The 15,738-nt window shown below is 36.5% G+C and overlaps 1 protein-coding gene across 6 annotated transcripts in view; it reads right to left on the bottom strand.

Moving 5' to 3' along the window:
- The window catches only part of ITSN2 (intersectin 2), a 162,689-nt gene that overhangs the window by 53,048 nt on the left and 93,903 nt on the right, over nt 1-15,738 (bottom strand). For all 6 annotated transcript variants that reach the window (XM_057557880.1, XM_057557879.1, XM_057557878.1 and 3 more), the window contains 5 exons: nt 14,348-14,517; nt 13,895-14,039; nt 11,115-11,320; nt 9,080-9,144; nt 6,883-7,049 (listed from right to left, as the gene is read on the bottom strand). In XM_057557880.1, coding sequence (XP_057413863.1) covers nt 6,883-7,049; nt 9,080-9,144; nt 11,115-11,320; nt 13,895-14,039; nt 14,348-14,517 — 753 coding nt within the window. The remainder of the gene's footprint in view (nt 1-6,882; nt 7,050-9,079; nt 9,145-11,114; nt 11,321-13,894; nt 14,040-14,347; nt 14,518-15,738) is intronic.

Raw genomic sequence — 15,738 nt, 5'->3', positions numbered from 1 at the left:
CGAAGTATGCCAATAAAATGGACAATGTGGAAGAAATGGACAAATTCTTAGAAAGGTATAACCCTCCAAGACTGAACCAGGAAGAAATAGAAAATATGAACAGACCAAACACAAGTAATGAAATTGAAATTGTGATTAAAAATCTTCCAACAAACAAAAGTCCAGGACCTGATGGCTTCAGAGGTGAATTCTATCAAACAGAGAAGAGCTAACATCCATCCTTCTCAAACTTTTCCAAAAAATTGCGGAGGAAGGAACACTCCCAAACTCATTCTATGAGGTCACCATCACCCTGATACCAAAACCAGACAAAGATACTACAAAAAAAGAAAATTACAGACCAATATCACTCATGAATATACATGCAAAAATCCTCAACAAAATACTAGTAAACAGAATCCAACAACACATTAAAAGGATCATACACCATGATCAAGTGGGATTTATCCCAGGGATGCAAGGATTCTTCAATATACACAAATCAATCAATGTGATACACCATATTAACAAACTGAAGAAGAAAAACCATATGATCATCTCAATAGATGCAGACAAAGCTTTTGACAAAATTCAACACCCATTTATGATAAAAACTCTCCAGAAAATGGGCATAGAGGGAACCTACCTCAACATAATAAAGGCCATATACGACAAACCCACAGCAAACATCATTCTCAATGGTGAAAAACTGAAAGCATTTCCTCTAAGATCAGGAACAAGACAAGGATGTCCACTCTCACCACTATTATTCAACATAGTTTTGGAAGTCCTAGCTATGGCAATCAGAGAAGAAAAAGTAATAAAAGGAATACAAATTGAAAAGAAGCAAAACTGTCACTGTTTGCAGATGACATGATACTATACATAGAGAATCCTAAAGATGCCACCAGAAAATTACTAGAGCTAATCAATGAATCTGGTAAAGTTGCAGGATACAAAATTAATGCACAGAAATCTCTTGCATTCTTATACACTAATGATGAAAAATCTGAAAGAGAAATTAAGGAAACACTCCCATTTACCACTGCAACAAAAAGAATAAAATACCTAGGAATAAACCTACCTAGGGAGACAAAAGACCTGTATGCAGAACTATAAGACACTGATGAAAGAAATTAAAGATGATACCAACAGATGGAGAGATATACCATGTTCTTGGATTGGAAGAATCAACATTGTGAAAATGACTATACTACCCAAAGCAATCTACAGATTCAATGCAATCCTTATCAAACTACCAATGGCATTCTTTACGGAACTAGAACAAATCATCTTAAAATTTGTATGGAGACACAAAAGACCCCGAATAGCCAAAGCAGTCTTGAGGGGAAAAAACGGAGCTGGAGGAATCAGACTCCCTGACTTCAGACTAAACTACAAAGCTACCGTAATCAAGACAATATGGTACTGGCAAAAAAAAAGAAACATAGATCAATGGAACAAGATAGAAAAGCCCAGAGATAAACCCACGTACCTATGGTCAACTAATCTATGACAAAGCAGGCAAAGATATACAATGGAGAAAAGACAGTCTCTTCAATAAGTGGTGCTGGGCAAACTGGACAGCTACATGTAAATGAATGAAATTAGAACACTCCCTAACACCATACACAAAAATGAACTCAAAATGGATTCGAGACCTAAATGTAAGACTGGACACTATAAAACTCTTAGAGGAAAACATAGGAAGAACACTCTTTGACATAAATCACAGCAAGATCTTTTTTGATCCACCTCCTAGAGTAATGGAAATAAAAACAAAAATAAACAAATGGGACCTAATGAAACTTCAAAGCTTTTGCACAGCAAAGGAAACCATAAACAAGATGAAAAGACAACCCTCAGAATGGGAGAAAATATTTGCAAACGAATCAACGGACAAAGGATTAATCTCCGAAATATATAAACAGCTCATGCAGCTCAATATTAAAAAAGCAAACAACCCAATCCAAAAATAGGCAGAAGACCTAAATAGACATTTCTCCAAAGAAGACATACAGATGGCCAAGAGGAACATGAAAAGTGCTCAACATCACTAATTATTAGAGAAATGCAAATCAAAACTACAATGAGGTATCACCTCACACCAGTTAGAATGGGCATCATCAGAAATTCTACAAACAACAAATGCTGGAGAGGGTGTGGAGAAAAGGGAACCCTCTTGCACTGTTGGTGGGAATGTAAACTGATACAGCCACTATGGAGAACAGTATGGAGGTTCCTTAAAAAATTAAAAATAGAATTACCATATGACTCAGCAATCCCACTACTGGGCATATACCCTGAGAAAACCATAATTCAAAAAGACACATGCACCCCAATGTTCATTGCAGCACTATTTACAATAGCCAGGTCATGGAAGCAACCTAAGTGCCCATCAACAGACTAATGGATAAAGAAGATGTGGTACATATATACAATGGAATATTACTCAATCATAAAAAGGAACGAAATTGAGTCATTTGTTGAGACGTGGATGGATCTAGAGACTGTCATACAGAGTGAAGTAAGTCAGAAAGAGAAAAACAAATATCGTATATTAATGCATATATGTGGAACCTAGAAAAATGGTACAGATGAACCAGTGTGCAGGGCAGAAATAGAGACACAGATGTAGAGAACAAATGTATGGACAACAAGGGGGGAAAGTGGTGGTGGTGGTGGGATGAATTGGGAGATTGGGATTGACATATATAAACTAATATGTGTAAAATGGATAACTAATAAGAACCTGCTGTATAAAAAAATAAATAAAATAAAATTCAAAAAAAAATAAATTAAAAAAAAAAGAAAAAGGTCAGCAGCCAAGGAGGAAAGATAAGGACTCTAAAAGACTGTCAATTTATTAGATTAAATTAAGGTGTTCAAGTTAGTAAGCAAGGGGCTTGGGAGGCTCTAGGATTTTTGTTTTGTGATGTTTTAAAGTTTTTAATATCTTCAGAGCTGAGTTACATATTTGGTCAATCAATGAAAAACCTATAGAACATCTATGATTTCAAGTTCTTAAAATGAAAAAGACTCAAGCCCAAGGAATATTACATAAGGGAGTATTTTGGCTAAGACAAACAGGACTTGAGTAATATCTTCCTCTGTTTCTCAAGAATAACAAAATCTACCTTCTGCTTTTGGATGTAGTGTTTTAATTGTAGTCTACATCATTAATATAAGGATGTTAGAAGGGGAAAAATGGTCTTTTTTTTTTGGGGTAGTAATTTTGCTGGAGTGAACTGAATAAATGGCAATAACTCTTTAGGGAATTTTTAAGAAAAAGGAAATTATCATGATCAAATTCTTAACTAAGAAAGCAATGTAAGTTACTTTATTCTAAATTAGCACTTTACAATAAGCACAAAAGCAAGGATTTTATATTGTTTTCCTAGCTGCAGAAGATTCTATTCAATTCCATGAAATACTAAGGAACAAAGGACTAGTATCACAGAGTGCCTACTATGTGGTAGGCACTGCGTAGTAACTTACACTGCATGTAATCCTCAATGAGGTACTAGTATCCTCATTTTTCAAATGAGAAACTGTGGTTCAGAGTAGTGAAGTAACTTGTCTGAGATAAAATCCAGATCTGTTTTAATCCAAGGCATGCAATCATCCCACCTCCCCACTGTGACCCCAGGGAGTTAGCTAGTGTCTGATGATGGATATGACACTCAAAAACATATAACCAAATTAATGCTATAAATGCCTTTAGAGATACATATCTTGGTACTTAAAGGAGAGAAAGAGAGAGCGATCTCACAGAGCTGGAAATGGCAAGTTCAGGCTTAGCCTTCTCAATAGAGAACAGTCTGGAATTCCTTGGCACAGCAGAGTGGCAACCACCCAACCAGAACCCTTCAGCGCTGCCTCAGAGTCCTCAGAGACCAGTAGAGACACATCCCATCAGGACACGGGAGCTAGTTGAGTGTCCCTGAGAAAAGGCTAGGCCCAGCACAGTTCCGGCTTTGGCTACGCATACCTGCTTGCTCTGGCTCTTGCCTGGCTCGCCGGCGGCACCCATCTTATTCACTTGCTACTTTTTTCACTAATGCTGCCACTCGGGGTTTTTCTCGGTTCCTCCAAGCTCTCTCTCCCTCTCCTCTCACCTTAGGGCTATTGCACATGCGTCTACCTGAAACGTATTCCAGTCTATCAGGATTTTTAGATGGAATCATCAGAAACCGACTCTGGCTGATTTAAGCCTAAGAGAAATGGAGTGCATTGGGTGGCTCACAGAATTTCCAGGAAGGCTGCAATACGAGGTTTGGAGATTAGGAAGAGACAAAGCAAAGCTGGACAAACAGAACTTCAGGCAAAATCACACCCAGAACCAGCCTGAAGAGGGCTCCGTTGCCTTTGCCTCTGAATGCAACGCTCCCTTAGACAAGGATATCCTGGACTCACTGCTCCAGAAACTGAATGTTGCTACCACACTCATTGCCACCAAAAGAAAATTCTCAGCTCTGCTTTTTGGTATCACTAGTTCCTGATTCACTGCCTTAGACAGATGACTCTGACCAAGCCTGGGTCATGTTCCCAAACTCTAACTGCAAGGAAGGCTAGGAAAGTGAGTAGGTGGGCTTTGGAGAAGCCTGCCCCTTACCAAGACTCACACCGTGGGAAGGAATTCAGAGAAGGAATTCAGATGCTAAATAGCCAAAAAGTTCCACCCCTCATTTCTTCCCCTGCTTGCCTTTTCAAGACTGGCCTCTTTACAATTCAGGTCTTTGTTGAACCAGCTCCTCAGAGGCCTTCCCTTGACCACCTCATCTTAAAAGATCTTCAGTCTGTTGTTACCTGCACCATGTTTGTTCCTTCACTGTACTTATCACAGTCGATCATCATTTATTTGGACTGTACCTTTCATGAGAACCTTGACTGCTCTGTTCACCTGTTTCCTAGTGCCCCGGACCAAGCCTTACACAGATGCTCTCAGTGAACAGCTGTTGAATGAACGAGTAAGTGCATGAATACTTAAGAAGGCAGAGACTCTCTCTGCTTAATTTTCTCTAGGTTCAATGTAGCTTTACGTTAAAGGAGTTTCCATACATTACACTGGGAATTAATCGAATTACTTTATAGGTGCAGTCACAGTCTTATTAATCAGTACAATACCATGTTCCATTTTGTATTTCCATTATTATTATTTTTTACTTGAGTGGTAATGTTTATCTTATTGGCATGAGATCATGCAATGGATTTTCACTAGGCAGTTTCTGCTCATAATTGGCCACTTTTCTTACCTGAACACATAGAGATTTAAAAATACGTTTGAAAAGGTATATCTTGCTCTCTGTAACAAATCAGGTATAATCTTGTGTGCTATTATATGCCAAGTGTTTTCTTATAGAGAACTTCATAATCGAGATCCAGACGTGGCATTAATGACTAATGACTTCCCGGCTATGTCAGGATCTGAGATCATTAAACCTTTTCAGGAATGTCTTCCCCACCACTACACTGTTAAGTCCCTTAATGGTGCCTTAATTGGGGCTTTTATTGACTGCAGCAGCTCAGTAAATGTTTGTAATTCATCATTAGCTTTACAGTAATGAGTGTAGCCACTCAGTCGCCACTTCCAGCAAGCTGGCTCCTGGCTCCGTGCCTCTGGACTTTGAACATGACTCTGGTCTAGAATCTTATAGATCTTTGCATTTTACAGAATGTTCAACAGAGGCTTGGACACATATTAATTATTACTCCGTTGAATGTTGGCTACATGAGGTTAGTGGCTATTTTAAAGTCTCTTTTAAATGTGTCTGTGTTCTATCTCCACACGTAACACAGTGCTTGTAAACACTGCCTATAGAACTGCATCTGGCTCCTTGTCCCACCACCCTGGCAAGTCTAGAGTTTATGCTAAAAGGGCGAATCCCTTCTAAGGGTCCTTATCCCACTCGCAAAATTGTATACAATATTTTGTGTGTAGGTGAATTTACTCAAGGAGAGGTTGTAATTTTCACCAGCCTCTCTGAGTTAGAAAAGTTTAAGAAATACTGCTCCAGAGGCTTCTAAATCTCCAATTGTCTGTCAGAAGTAGAGGTGGAGAAAAATTCTATCTACATGCACACTTCCTCTCTCCCTTTATTCCTAAAAGAGGAGAAGTAGTGGTAACAGTAATGATAATTATAGTAATAATAAACGTTCATTGGACACTTACAAAAAAAAATAATAAAAAATAAAGTGGGATAGGTTCTTAAAATGAGGAAAAAATAATATATTTATACATATGTGCTTATGACTTTTATGTGCAAGAGAATATAAATTTTAAAAAAATAAAGTAAAATAAAAATTTTAAAAAAGCAAGTTACTTATGTCATCATATAATGGGTTTAATTTTGTTATTTCAAAATGAATTAATAAATATTTTTTAAATTTCTGTTTTAATTTCTAATATGGAAAGTACTGCTAGATATAATCCATATATTTTCAGAAACTTTGGAGTCCCTAATAATTTTTAAGAATGTAAAAAGTTCCTGAAACCAAAAAGTCTGAGAACTGCTGCACTATATCATACTAGTGGTGGGATGAAAAGCAGCAGGAACTCAGAGTGTGGGCTGGGTCACATTAATGTCAGAGCCTTAAAGATTTACAGACTTCTTCAAGGCGGTCTCTTGTAAGCCTCCCTGAATCCAGACCATTCCCTAACTTCAGTTATCATGAGGCCCAGCCCTATCTATGGCTCTTGTCCTTGGAATTTCATAGAAAGAGTTTTGCCCTTATCTCTCTAACAGGATCCCTATAATAAACTACATTTTACTGGAGCTACCTTAAGTGGTTTCCTTGTAACCAAAGCAGCCTGACCAAAACCATACACATGCATCTGTTTTAAATATGAACCCTGATCAACAGGAATGGAATGCTTCTGTTTCTATATCAAAATAACTCTACCTCGTGATCTTTTGGTTTGACGTAATTTGATGGAAAAATTCCAGTTCTATCCCCGATACTTCCTGTCCACCATTCTCCATCTTTCTGGGTCACCAATATTTCTTCACCTTCAGTGAAAGTCAAATCTCCAGGTTCTACACTTGAATACGGATAAAGTGCAATATACTCTGTAGGAAACAAAGCAAAAAGAAACTAGTTTCGGTTGCAAGGTTACAGAAGTAAAAAAAAAAAAAATGTTGATCTCCAAGATCTTGAGTAATTTTGCTGGAAAAGACGTTGTGACTTAAGGAAACCTAATGTAAAGAGATGTTAAGGTAGAAAATGGAATGAAGTAATTATTTAGTAATTTCTTCGAAAAAGATTACGTCTTTGACTGAACATAACACTTTATCACAGGGTTTCTTTTTCCCCCAACTGTATCGTCATCACCATGATCATCACCATGATCATCATCACCATGTCACAGAGAATAACCCCAAAACTACAAATAGATATCAGTATCTTTACAGAGAGTCAAGACATAAAAAGTTTTTTTTAACCTTCTTACATAAAGTATAGTTTAATCTGCTAAATTCTTTTCTCTTTAATTCTTTTACATACAGTTATGGAAATGCCCACTATTCAGCTGACATCAGTACAGAGGCCAATTTCTATCACAATGGTCCAGCTCCTAGCACAGTGCTTGGCATAGAATAGATGCTCAGTAAATATTTGTTCATGAATAACCTTAACGGAAATGTTTAAGTTTTTATACTGGCTTTGTTTTTTTGTTCAGATGATTACTAGTACTTAGAAGAAACAGTCAATGACCAGGTTTTAGAAGTCTCTTTTTCTTTCTTCTAGTACTATTTGTATTTGTTGACATGAAATTTGCTCTGTAGATCATAAACTGGAGATGGCCAGAACCAGTACCCAGAAACTATTTACTATCCACATTCCCATATTATTCAATTTAGCTGACTTAACAAAACGAAAAATGATTACAAGGTTAAGGTATGTTGCAACAAGCGAGGTCCTTTCCAAAATGCTCCTCACCACTTTCCTAGGATCATTCCACTGCAGCTATTCCACAGTAAACCTCTGGTTCCAGCCTTGCCGGTGACTCGAGTTCCCTAACCTTTCACAGCTGAGCCTTGGCTCATACCTTTCCCTCTGTCCACCAAGCTTTCTCTTCATCACTAAGCAAAAACCTACTCATTGTTTAAGATGATTCAACATGGCCACCCCTTTGGATTCATAGGTCCTACTCAAAATTATGTTTTTGTTCATTCATTATATAGAATTTATTACAATTATATGCCTAGCCTTCCCATTTTACTGTGAGCACTTGGGAAATTGTATTTTATTCATCCGTGTATATTTCAGGCTCTAGCATACAATCTCTACTGTAGTAGATACTGAATAAACTGTTTAATTTACCATTAAACTGATTTTCTTGAGCAATATAAACAAAATGTACTTAAACTGTTCAACTAATTTTACAATGAATATATAATTCATTTATAAACCTATACAACTATTAAATAAAAATATTGTCTGAAATAAGGGTAGACATTTTTCAGCACATTATCAAAATTAAGATACTCAAACAACCCAAAGGGCAATAAAAAATTTCTTTGTAATATTTATGATTAAAGTGTATCTTGATTTCAAATCCTACTTAATGATTTATATGGTACACTGTAATTAAAATGCAATTCAGGGAATTCCCTGGCGGTCCAGTGGTTAGGACTCTGCACTCTCACTGCTGAGGGCCTGGGTTCAATCCCTGGTCAGGGAACTAAAAATCCCACAAGCCGCGCAGTACGGCCAAAAAAAAAAAAAACAAGTGCAATTCATAAACAACTAAATGTACTGAAATTTTCTTATATTCTAAACATCTATAATCTAGATATATAATAAAAGGAAAACAAAAAACTTCATGCTATCTCATTGCAACACTTATCTATGATTTTATTTACTGAGGCAGTCTATGCTGAATTTTTATAGTACTGATTTTCTAAAAGCGTCAAGTATTTTCAGCTATATATTTTCTATATCCTCAATATTCATGTGAAATAGAGCGGGAGCAGGTTTTCCTAACCTCACTTTAACAATGAAGACACAGAAGCAAGGAGAGTAACAACTGTGGGAAGTCAGATAATTAGTCAGTGGCTAATTTGACTTCCATCTAATTTATAAATTGCCAAAAGCTCACCTTCTCCCACTGTACAGGCTGCAGAGGTAGGTTTCTTGTTTACAGCTGCATACAAAGCTTCTGGTCTGCCAAATATACACACAAACAGATAAAAAAAATAATAAAATAACAAAAAAAGACATCAACAAGTAAGTAAACAAGAAAGGTGATTTGACGAAAACAGGAGGTTTTAGCAGTGCATTCTTTTAAGGGCTAAAATTAATTGAAATATTGTGTCAGTACACAGGCTAGAAATAGCATCGTAAGCAAAATCCTAGTGGATTAAGAACTGCCTACTTACAAACTACTAAATTTTTTAAATCTATTGAAGTAATTTCAATATGATTTATAAATAGTTTTTCAAATGTGAGATATTTTGCCTTTCTAAAGTAACTTAAAAGACATGAGACACTGGTAAGTGGGCAGTTATTTGGTAAAGCACACATGGGACTTGGCTCGGCTTAGAGAAAAATAAGGGCAATATATAAATTTTACTACTTGTTTAGAGCACAGTACATTTAAAAATATGTAAAAATAACAGAACTTTATTTTTACATTTTGGAACATACATAGCTTTTATTTCCAACTTAACCCAGGAAACTGTTTTCAAAAATCTGGAAAACTGTGGCATTTAAGAACTAGACATCTGTAGAATACACCAGGGCTCCCCAGGACCTGTGAGTAAATTGTATAGTGAAGCAGTTTACAGGTTAACAGAGTGGACCCTTACTACAACTCATGGGCACACTGAATGGACTGCCTTGCTGAATTCTCCATTACTGCAACATTTCGAGTTGCATGCCTCATCTGTTAGAAAAGATCACTAATTGAATGAAAAGTTAGAAGAAATGTCCTTTAAGGCATTTAAACTTAATCCCTTTGTGTTTAAGTTTTCCTTCTCTGTAAAATGCCATGGAGTTTAAATAAGGTAACTACTGTAAAGGGTCTAGCACAGCGCCAGCATACACATCAGCCATGTATTATTGTTGTTCCTGTTATTACACACTCTAAATCTAAAATTCCATGTCAGGCTGAAAAGTAAATTTCTGCATTTGAACTGAAAATTGATGCATAGAACCTTAGCACTGAAAGGATTTTTAAAGATTTTTTAGTTTATTATTTTCATTCAATCAATTAAAAAACTAGAGACTGAGTAGGTTACCCCATACAGTCTGGCAAAAATAGCAGAATCAGAACTCAAGGCTCTTGATTTCCAAAGACCCCGTTCCTTTTCAATAAATCATTTTGCTTTTCTATTTAGATCAACTTCCATATAAAACACAAGTGATAATTACCCACAGCTATATTAGAGTACTTATTTGTTTGTATTAAATATGTTTGATGACCTGACTCCCCTACAGACTGGGAAACAAAGGCCAGAGACCTTATCTGGTTTTGTTTTTTGTTCACGCAAAAGTTCATTCATTTGACTGTCCTTTCATTTGCTTCTCTCCTCATTTACTAAGCAAATATGATTGAGCAGCTACTATGCATTAAGATCACACTAGGTATGGAAACACTGAAAAATGAACAAAAAAGATGTGAATCCCACCCTCCTGGAGCTTATGACCTAATAAGGGATATAGGTAAGAAAGTAAATAACTACAACACAGTGTGTCATGAGCTGTAAGAAACGTGATGTTCAGGGAACTCTGGAGGACCAGAGATGGGAACGCCTCACTCTGGCAAAAGCGAGGCCCTCAGAATTGATTTGTCTAAATATTGACAATTTACAGTAAATAATAAGGGAGAAACCTCCAAAGGAAATGAAAAATAACTTCTCTAACTGACCTGATGTTAGTAATAAAGAAAGCAACAGATCTAAAATTTTAAGCACTTTGAAAACTTTAGGAATCTGAAATAACTAGAATAAAAGATATTCTAAAATTGGTACAAATCATCTGAGGTATGATTTTTTTCGCTCTAGGAATCACCCTTCTGATATCAAGCTCAAGCATAAACTTTTAATTTTCCTGCACAGCCAACTGTACTGTGGCTGACTCATCAGTGAAAATACCAACATCCACGCCTCATGTAAACATACAAAAATGCTTACTCTTCCCGCCTGACTTCACTCCCAGGGATGATTTTGACGTAAGATTTTGGAAACCATCCTCTTCCTCCATGCACCTCCCCAAACCACCAATTTTCTTGCTGCTCCAAGACAGTAATGATATCATGTTTTGAGAAGTTCAAGTGGTTATCTTTCTTTGCAGTCCAGGAACAAAGGGCCTGTGCTTTTAGGTTTTCTACAACCTGTCCCTGTGAAATCAAAACCACAAAATTAAAAACAAACAAACAAAAAACACAATGGTAACCATGATTTTTGTCTTCTAGTATATAACATACTTACTGTTCAAACAGCAGACCAGTTTGGTGTGGTGGTGACTTAATATCAATGGTGACTTAATCTACTAACCGACTTAAAATTATATATGACAGACAACCACCTGAATAGCCTTCTGTGAAGTTAAAGACCCAACACCTACCATTCAAGGAAACATCTTGGCACTAAGTATCACAGGTATGGAAGGTAAACCCTGGGTACTCAAGAAGTGTACTCATAGATCCATCAAGTATGTATCATAGAACAAATGAAAAGGGAAACCCTTTCTCTCCTCCAGTTTCCAAAGTCTCCTCACTGCAGTGGATTCTGTTTATTCCACTAGGAATGGAGATGCAGTTGTGATGGGCCTCCCTCCACTTTTCTGTTTTCTGTCTCATAATGTCTTCGTATTCTTATTCATCCTTCTTTCTTTCCTTCTTCTCTCAGAGGAAGGAGTGTTTTCATTTTGTTGATAGGGCTAGCCTCTTTACCTGTGCTCTAAACTTTCTATCATGTCCTCCCACCTTCTAACAATATTTTGTAACACTGTGAATTCTCTCTCTTGAATCTTTAATTTTCCACTTCTCTACTTACTTCTACTTCTTTTTTATAATTTTTAAAAAATATTTATTTGGCTGTACCGGGATCTTAGTTGCTGCATGCGGGATCTTTAGTTGTGGCATTCGGGATCTAGTTCCCTGACCAGGGATTGAACTCAGGCCCTCCGCACTGGGAGTGTGGAGTCTTAACCACTGGACCACCAGGGAAGTCCCCTTACTTCTACTTCTAACTTCCTTAAAGAAAGATCAGTCTTAAACTTGCTTTGCAATTTCACCCCTCAGTCCATTCTAATTTAGGTTCTGTAACCATCACAATACTGAATCTCTTGACAAGATCATTGATAACATCAGAGCCAAAAGCTTCTTGCAAACCCTTACCTTCGCTGATCTCTGAACAGTGCTGACATCACTAAAACCCCTGCAGTTCGTGAAGTTCACTCTCTGGTGATTTATGGCTCCTCTTTGGTCCAGTCTCTTTCCCTTCTTGTTTTACATGATTTCCCTAAATGATCTGATTTATGCCTATGATTTCTCAAATCTGTATCTTAATTATAACTTTATCTTTTGAGCTCCAGACTTGTAAATCAAGCTGCCTGCTGGGCCTTCCCAGCAGGTTGTCCCTCCTACAAATACCTAAGTTGCACGTCTGAAATGTAATCATTTTTAGAATCCACAAAACCCACTCCTCCGGTACTGCCATCCTCTCAGTTACTCAAGCTAAAGACCCTGAAGAGGCATGTTTAACTCCAACTTCTTCCTCACTCTTCACATTCAATGAATTGCCAATTTTGTGCTGACTCCTAATACTCTTTTAAGTCCATCTCCTCTTCTATATATTTTCATTACTGGTTCACATCATCAGTTACTTAGCTATTGTAATATCCTCCCTTTGTTGGTCTCCTCCATTTGCTTCCTTCCACCAATCTGGCCTCTATACTACTGCCAGAGTTATCCTTCTAAAATATACACTTCAACTCTCCTCTTAAAAACCTTCATGGGCTTTCCACTGCCAGTTGCTTAGCATGGTATTAAATGCTTCACAAATAAACCTCAACCTCTCACTCCAACTTCACTTAACCCTTTCGCCATGAATCCTGTACTCTAGCCACACTATAAACAATACTTGTTTCCTATAAGCTCCTCTTGTTAACATGACTCAGTGACTTTTCCAAAATTGTTCTTTCACAGGAATAACTTTCCTTCTTTGGTGAAAGCTTGCTCATTTTTGAAGGTTCGACTAAAATGCCTTACCTATTGTGAAGCCTGCTCCAATTCCCACAGATTGAATTGAAATGCTCTCTCCTCTGTATACCCCTCAAGATTTCATAAAATATCTTTATTACAACACTTCTCATACAGTTATTTATTTATATGTTTGTCTTCATTAGATTATGACTTCTTAATGGCAGAGTTTTTTTTTTTTTCCATTAAATTTCTAGCACATAATAAATGCCTGGAACCTGTGGTCACACAATAGACATTTTTTGAGTGAAGGACTCTATTCTGATGAAGTCTGCAATTTCTTTTTAATAATGTTAATGTACAATGCTGGCATCTTGGTTACATCTAAACCAGAGGCTAAACATATATATAACACAGCTCTCACACAAATGACTTATTTAAGGAAAACACAAACAAAAAAACCCCAAGCCCAAGCTCTTCTTACAATAACTACAAATTAAGACTATAATCAGATTTGTAAAAATGTATTTTGAGCTCAGAAACCTTAGCTGGTAGCAACTTGCTACTATGAGAATAAATTGTTGAGAAACCTCTAATAATAATTTCTTCAATTTCATATCACATATGAATGGTAAGAAAAGAAACTAAATGATACAAACTCTGGTTAAATGAGTAAATGATGGCCTTGTACAGAAATCTTCAATTCTATTTTATGTGAACCAGGAGCAATGTCAAAGAATAAAACACAAGAAAATTAAAGATACACACCTGTCCGTGAATAGGTGATGTAGATACAGGGGACACAGTGCGAGTAAAAGCTGATTTTTTCTGCCATGATGTGTTAACAGTTAGGCTTGAAAACGATACATTTTGATAATCAGTCACTGATGTTGGTTGATTTGAAGAAAGTGATCTATGAATATAACAATATGACATAAGTATACTTAATTGTTTAGAATCTAATGAAGTACTACCAATTTATCTATTTGTATATAATATACATTGTGTTGAAGCACAACTTAGGCAAAAAAAAAAAAATTTATGAACTACTGACCCATGTTTTTATTTACTAAACTTCAGAATTAAATTTGGAACAAAAGGTACTCTTAGAGAGTCCAGTGCAGATTACAATATGATTAAGTAGCAGGTTGACACAAATACATATTAGGTGTTCACACATTTGCAGAGACGTGTAAACTCCATTATTAGCTAAAAACTTACTCAGAAGTTGAGGTAGCAGATAAAGACACTGTAGGAGGAAGTAAGGCCTTCTTAGGCGACACAGATTTTTCAGACGTTATTTTTTCTACATAGTTGCATGGAAACCAGCCAAAATTTCCTTGAAAACTACCATAAAGCCAACCAGGTTCTCCTACGGTTTTTTCATCAACCTATGGAAACAAAAAGTAGGGTTAACAGTGGTTAGAAAGCCACTTATTTACAAAGGAAAGAGATGCAGACCACCCTCCAGCAGCCTAATTTTCAGAATTAAGTCTGTCTAACTAAACAGCTAAAGCACTTTCTACAGTAGATTATTATCTCTAATGACAGACAAGGTGCCTTTTTAAATTTAAATTTTTATATTTTATCCAAGTTAATACACAAAAATAGTTTACATTCCTATCAGAGTCTTTTTGAACTCTCTAGGAGAAATAGAAAACTTTTTCTGAATACTATTTTCCAACTGGTAAAACACAGAGATAATTTATAGCTTCATTTCTTCTCCCAGACATTTCCCTCCTACAGTCTGGCATCCTCTGTCCTCACAGCACCCCTTCTTCTGCTTCTTGGTCCTCTTTCCTTTAAACACTGCTGATACCTCAAGTTTTATCACTGGCTCTCTTACTTCATACTATACACTTCTGGAAGAGGCCCACTCACTTCTATAGTGATCAGTTCTTTATACGATATATTTGCAGAACTGACTTCTTTTTTCTAATGGGATAAGCCTGTACTTTCAACTACTTCCCAGATATCTTCAACTGGATGATCCATAGGAACTTCCAACTCAAGTCTAAGATTGAACTTGTTTTCTTCCCCAGTCTACTCCTCCTAAATTCCTGTATCTCTGTTATTCTTACCATCAAAGACTTAGTCATTCTAAATAAAAAATCTTTGGATAGGGAGGGTGGGAGGGAGAGAGATGCAAGAGGGAAGAGATATGGGGACATATGTATATGTATAACTGATTCACTTTGTTATAAAGCAGAAACTAACACACCATTGTAAAGCAATTATACTCCAATAAATATGTTAAAAAAAAAAACAACTTTGGCTCTTACCTCTCTTACACTTCCATATCCAAACTGTGTTGATTTTGCTTCTAAAAGCTCTTTCGAATTTTTTTTTTTTCAACCCTACCCTCCTAACCTACTTCAGGCTTTTTTCATTTCACACCTAGACTACTGTAATCTTTACTCATCCTTCAAGATTCTGTTAACTGCCCCCAACCTAGGTCATATCTCATACATACTGTCATGAGATAGCATGCATTATCATACTGTGTGATTCTTTATTTACATGTATCTCTTCCATTTGTCTGTGAGCCTTTTAATTGATACTCATTGTCCAGCATAATACATATTTGCTTAATTCATTGAATAAATATGCCA

The sequence above is a fragment of the Balaenoptera acutorostrata genome, chromosome 12, assembly GCF_949987535.1.
Source record: "Balaenoptera acutorostrata chromosome 12, mBalAcu1.1, whole genome shotgun sequence".
Taxonomy (NCBI): Eukaryota; Metazoa; Chordata; class Mammalia; order Artiodactyla; family Balaenopteridae; genus Balaenoptera; species Balaenoptera acutorostrata.
The sequence above is the reverse complement of the archived record's forward strand: the minus strand, read 5'-3'. Positions and strand labels throughout refer to the sequence as shown.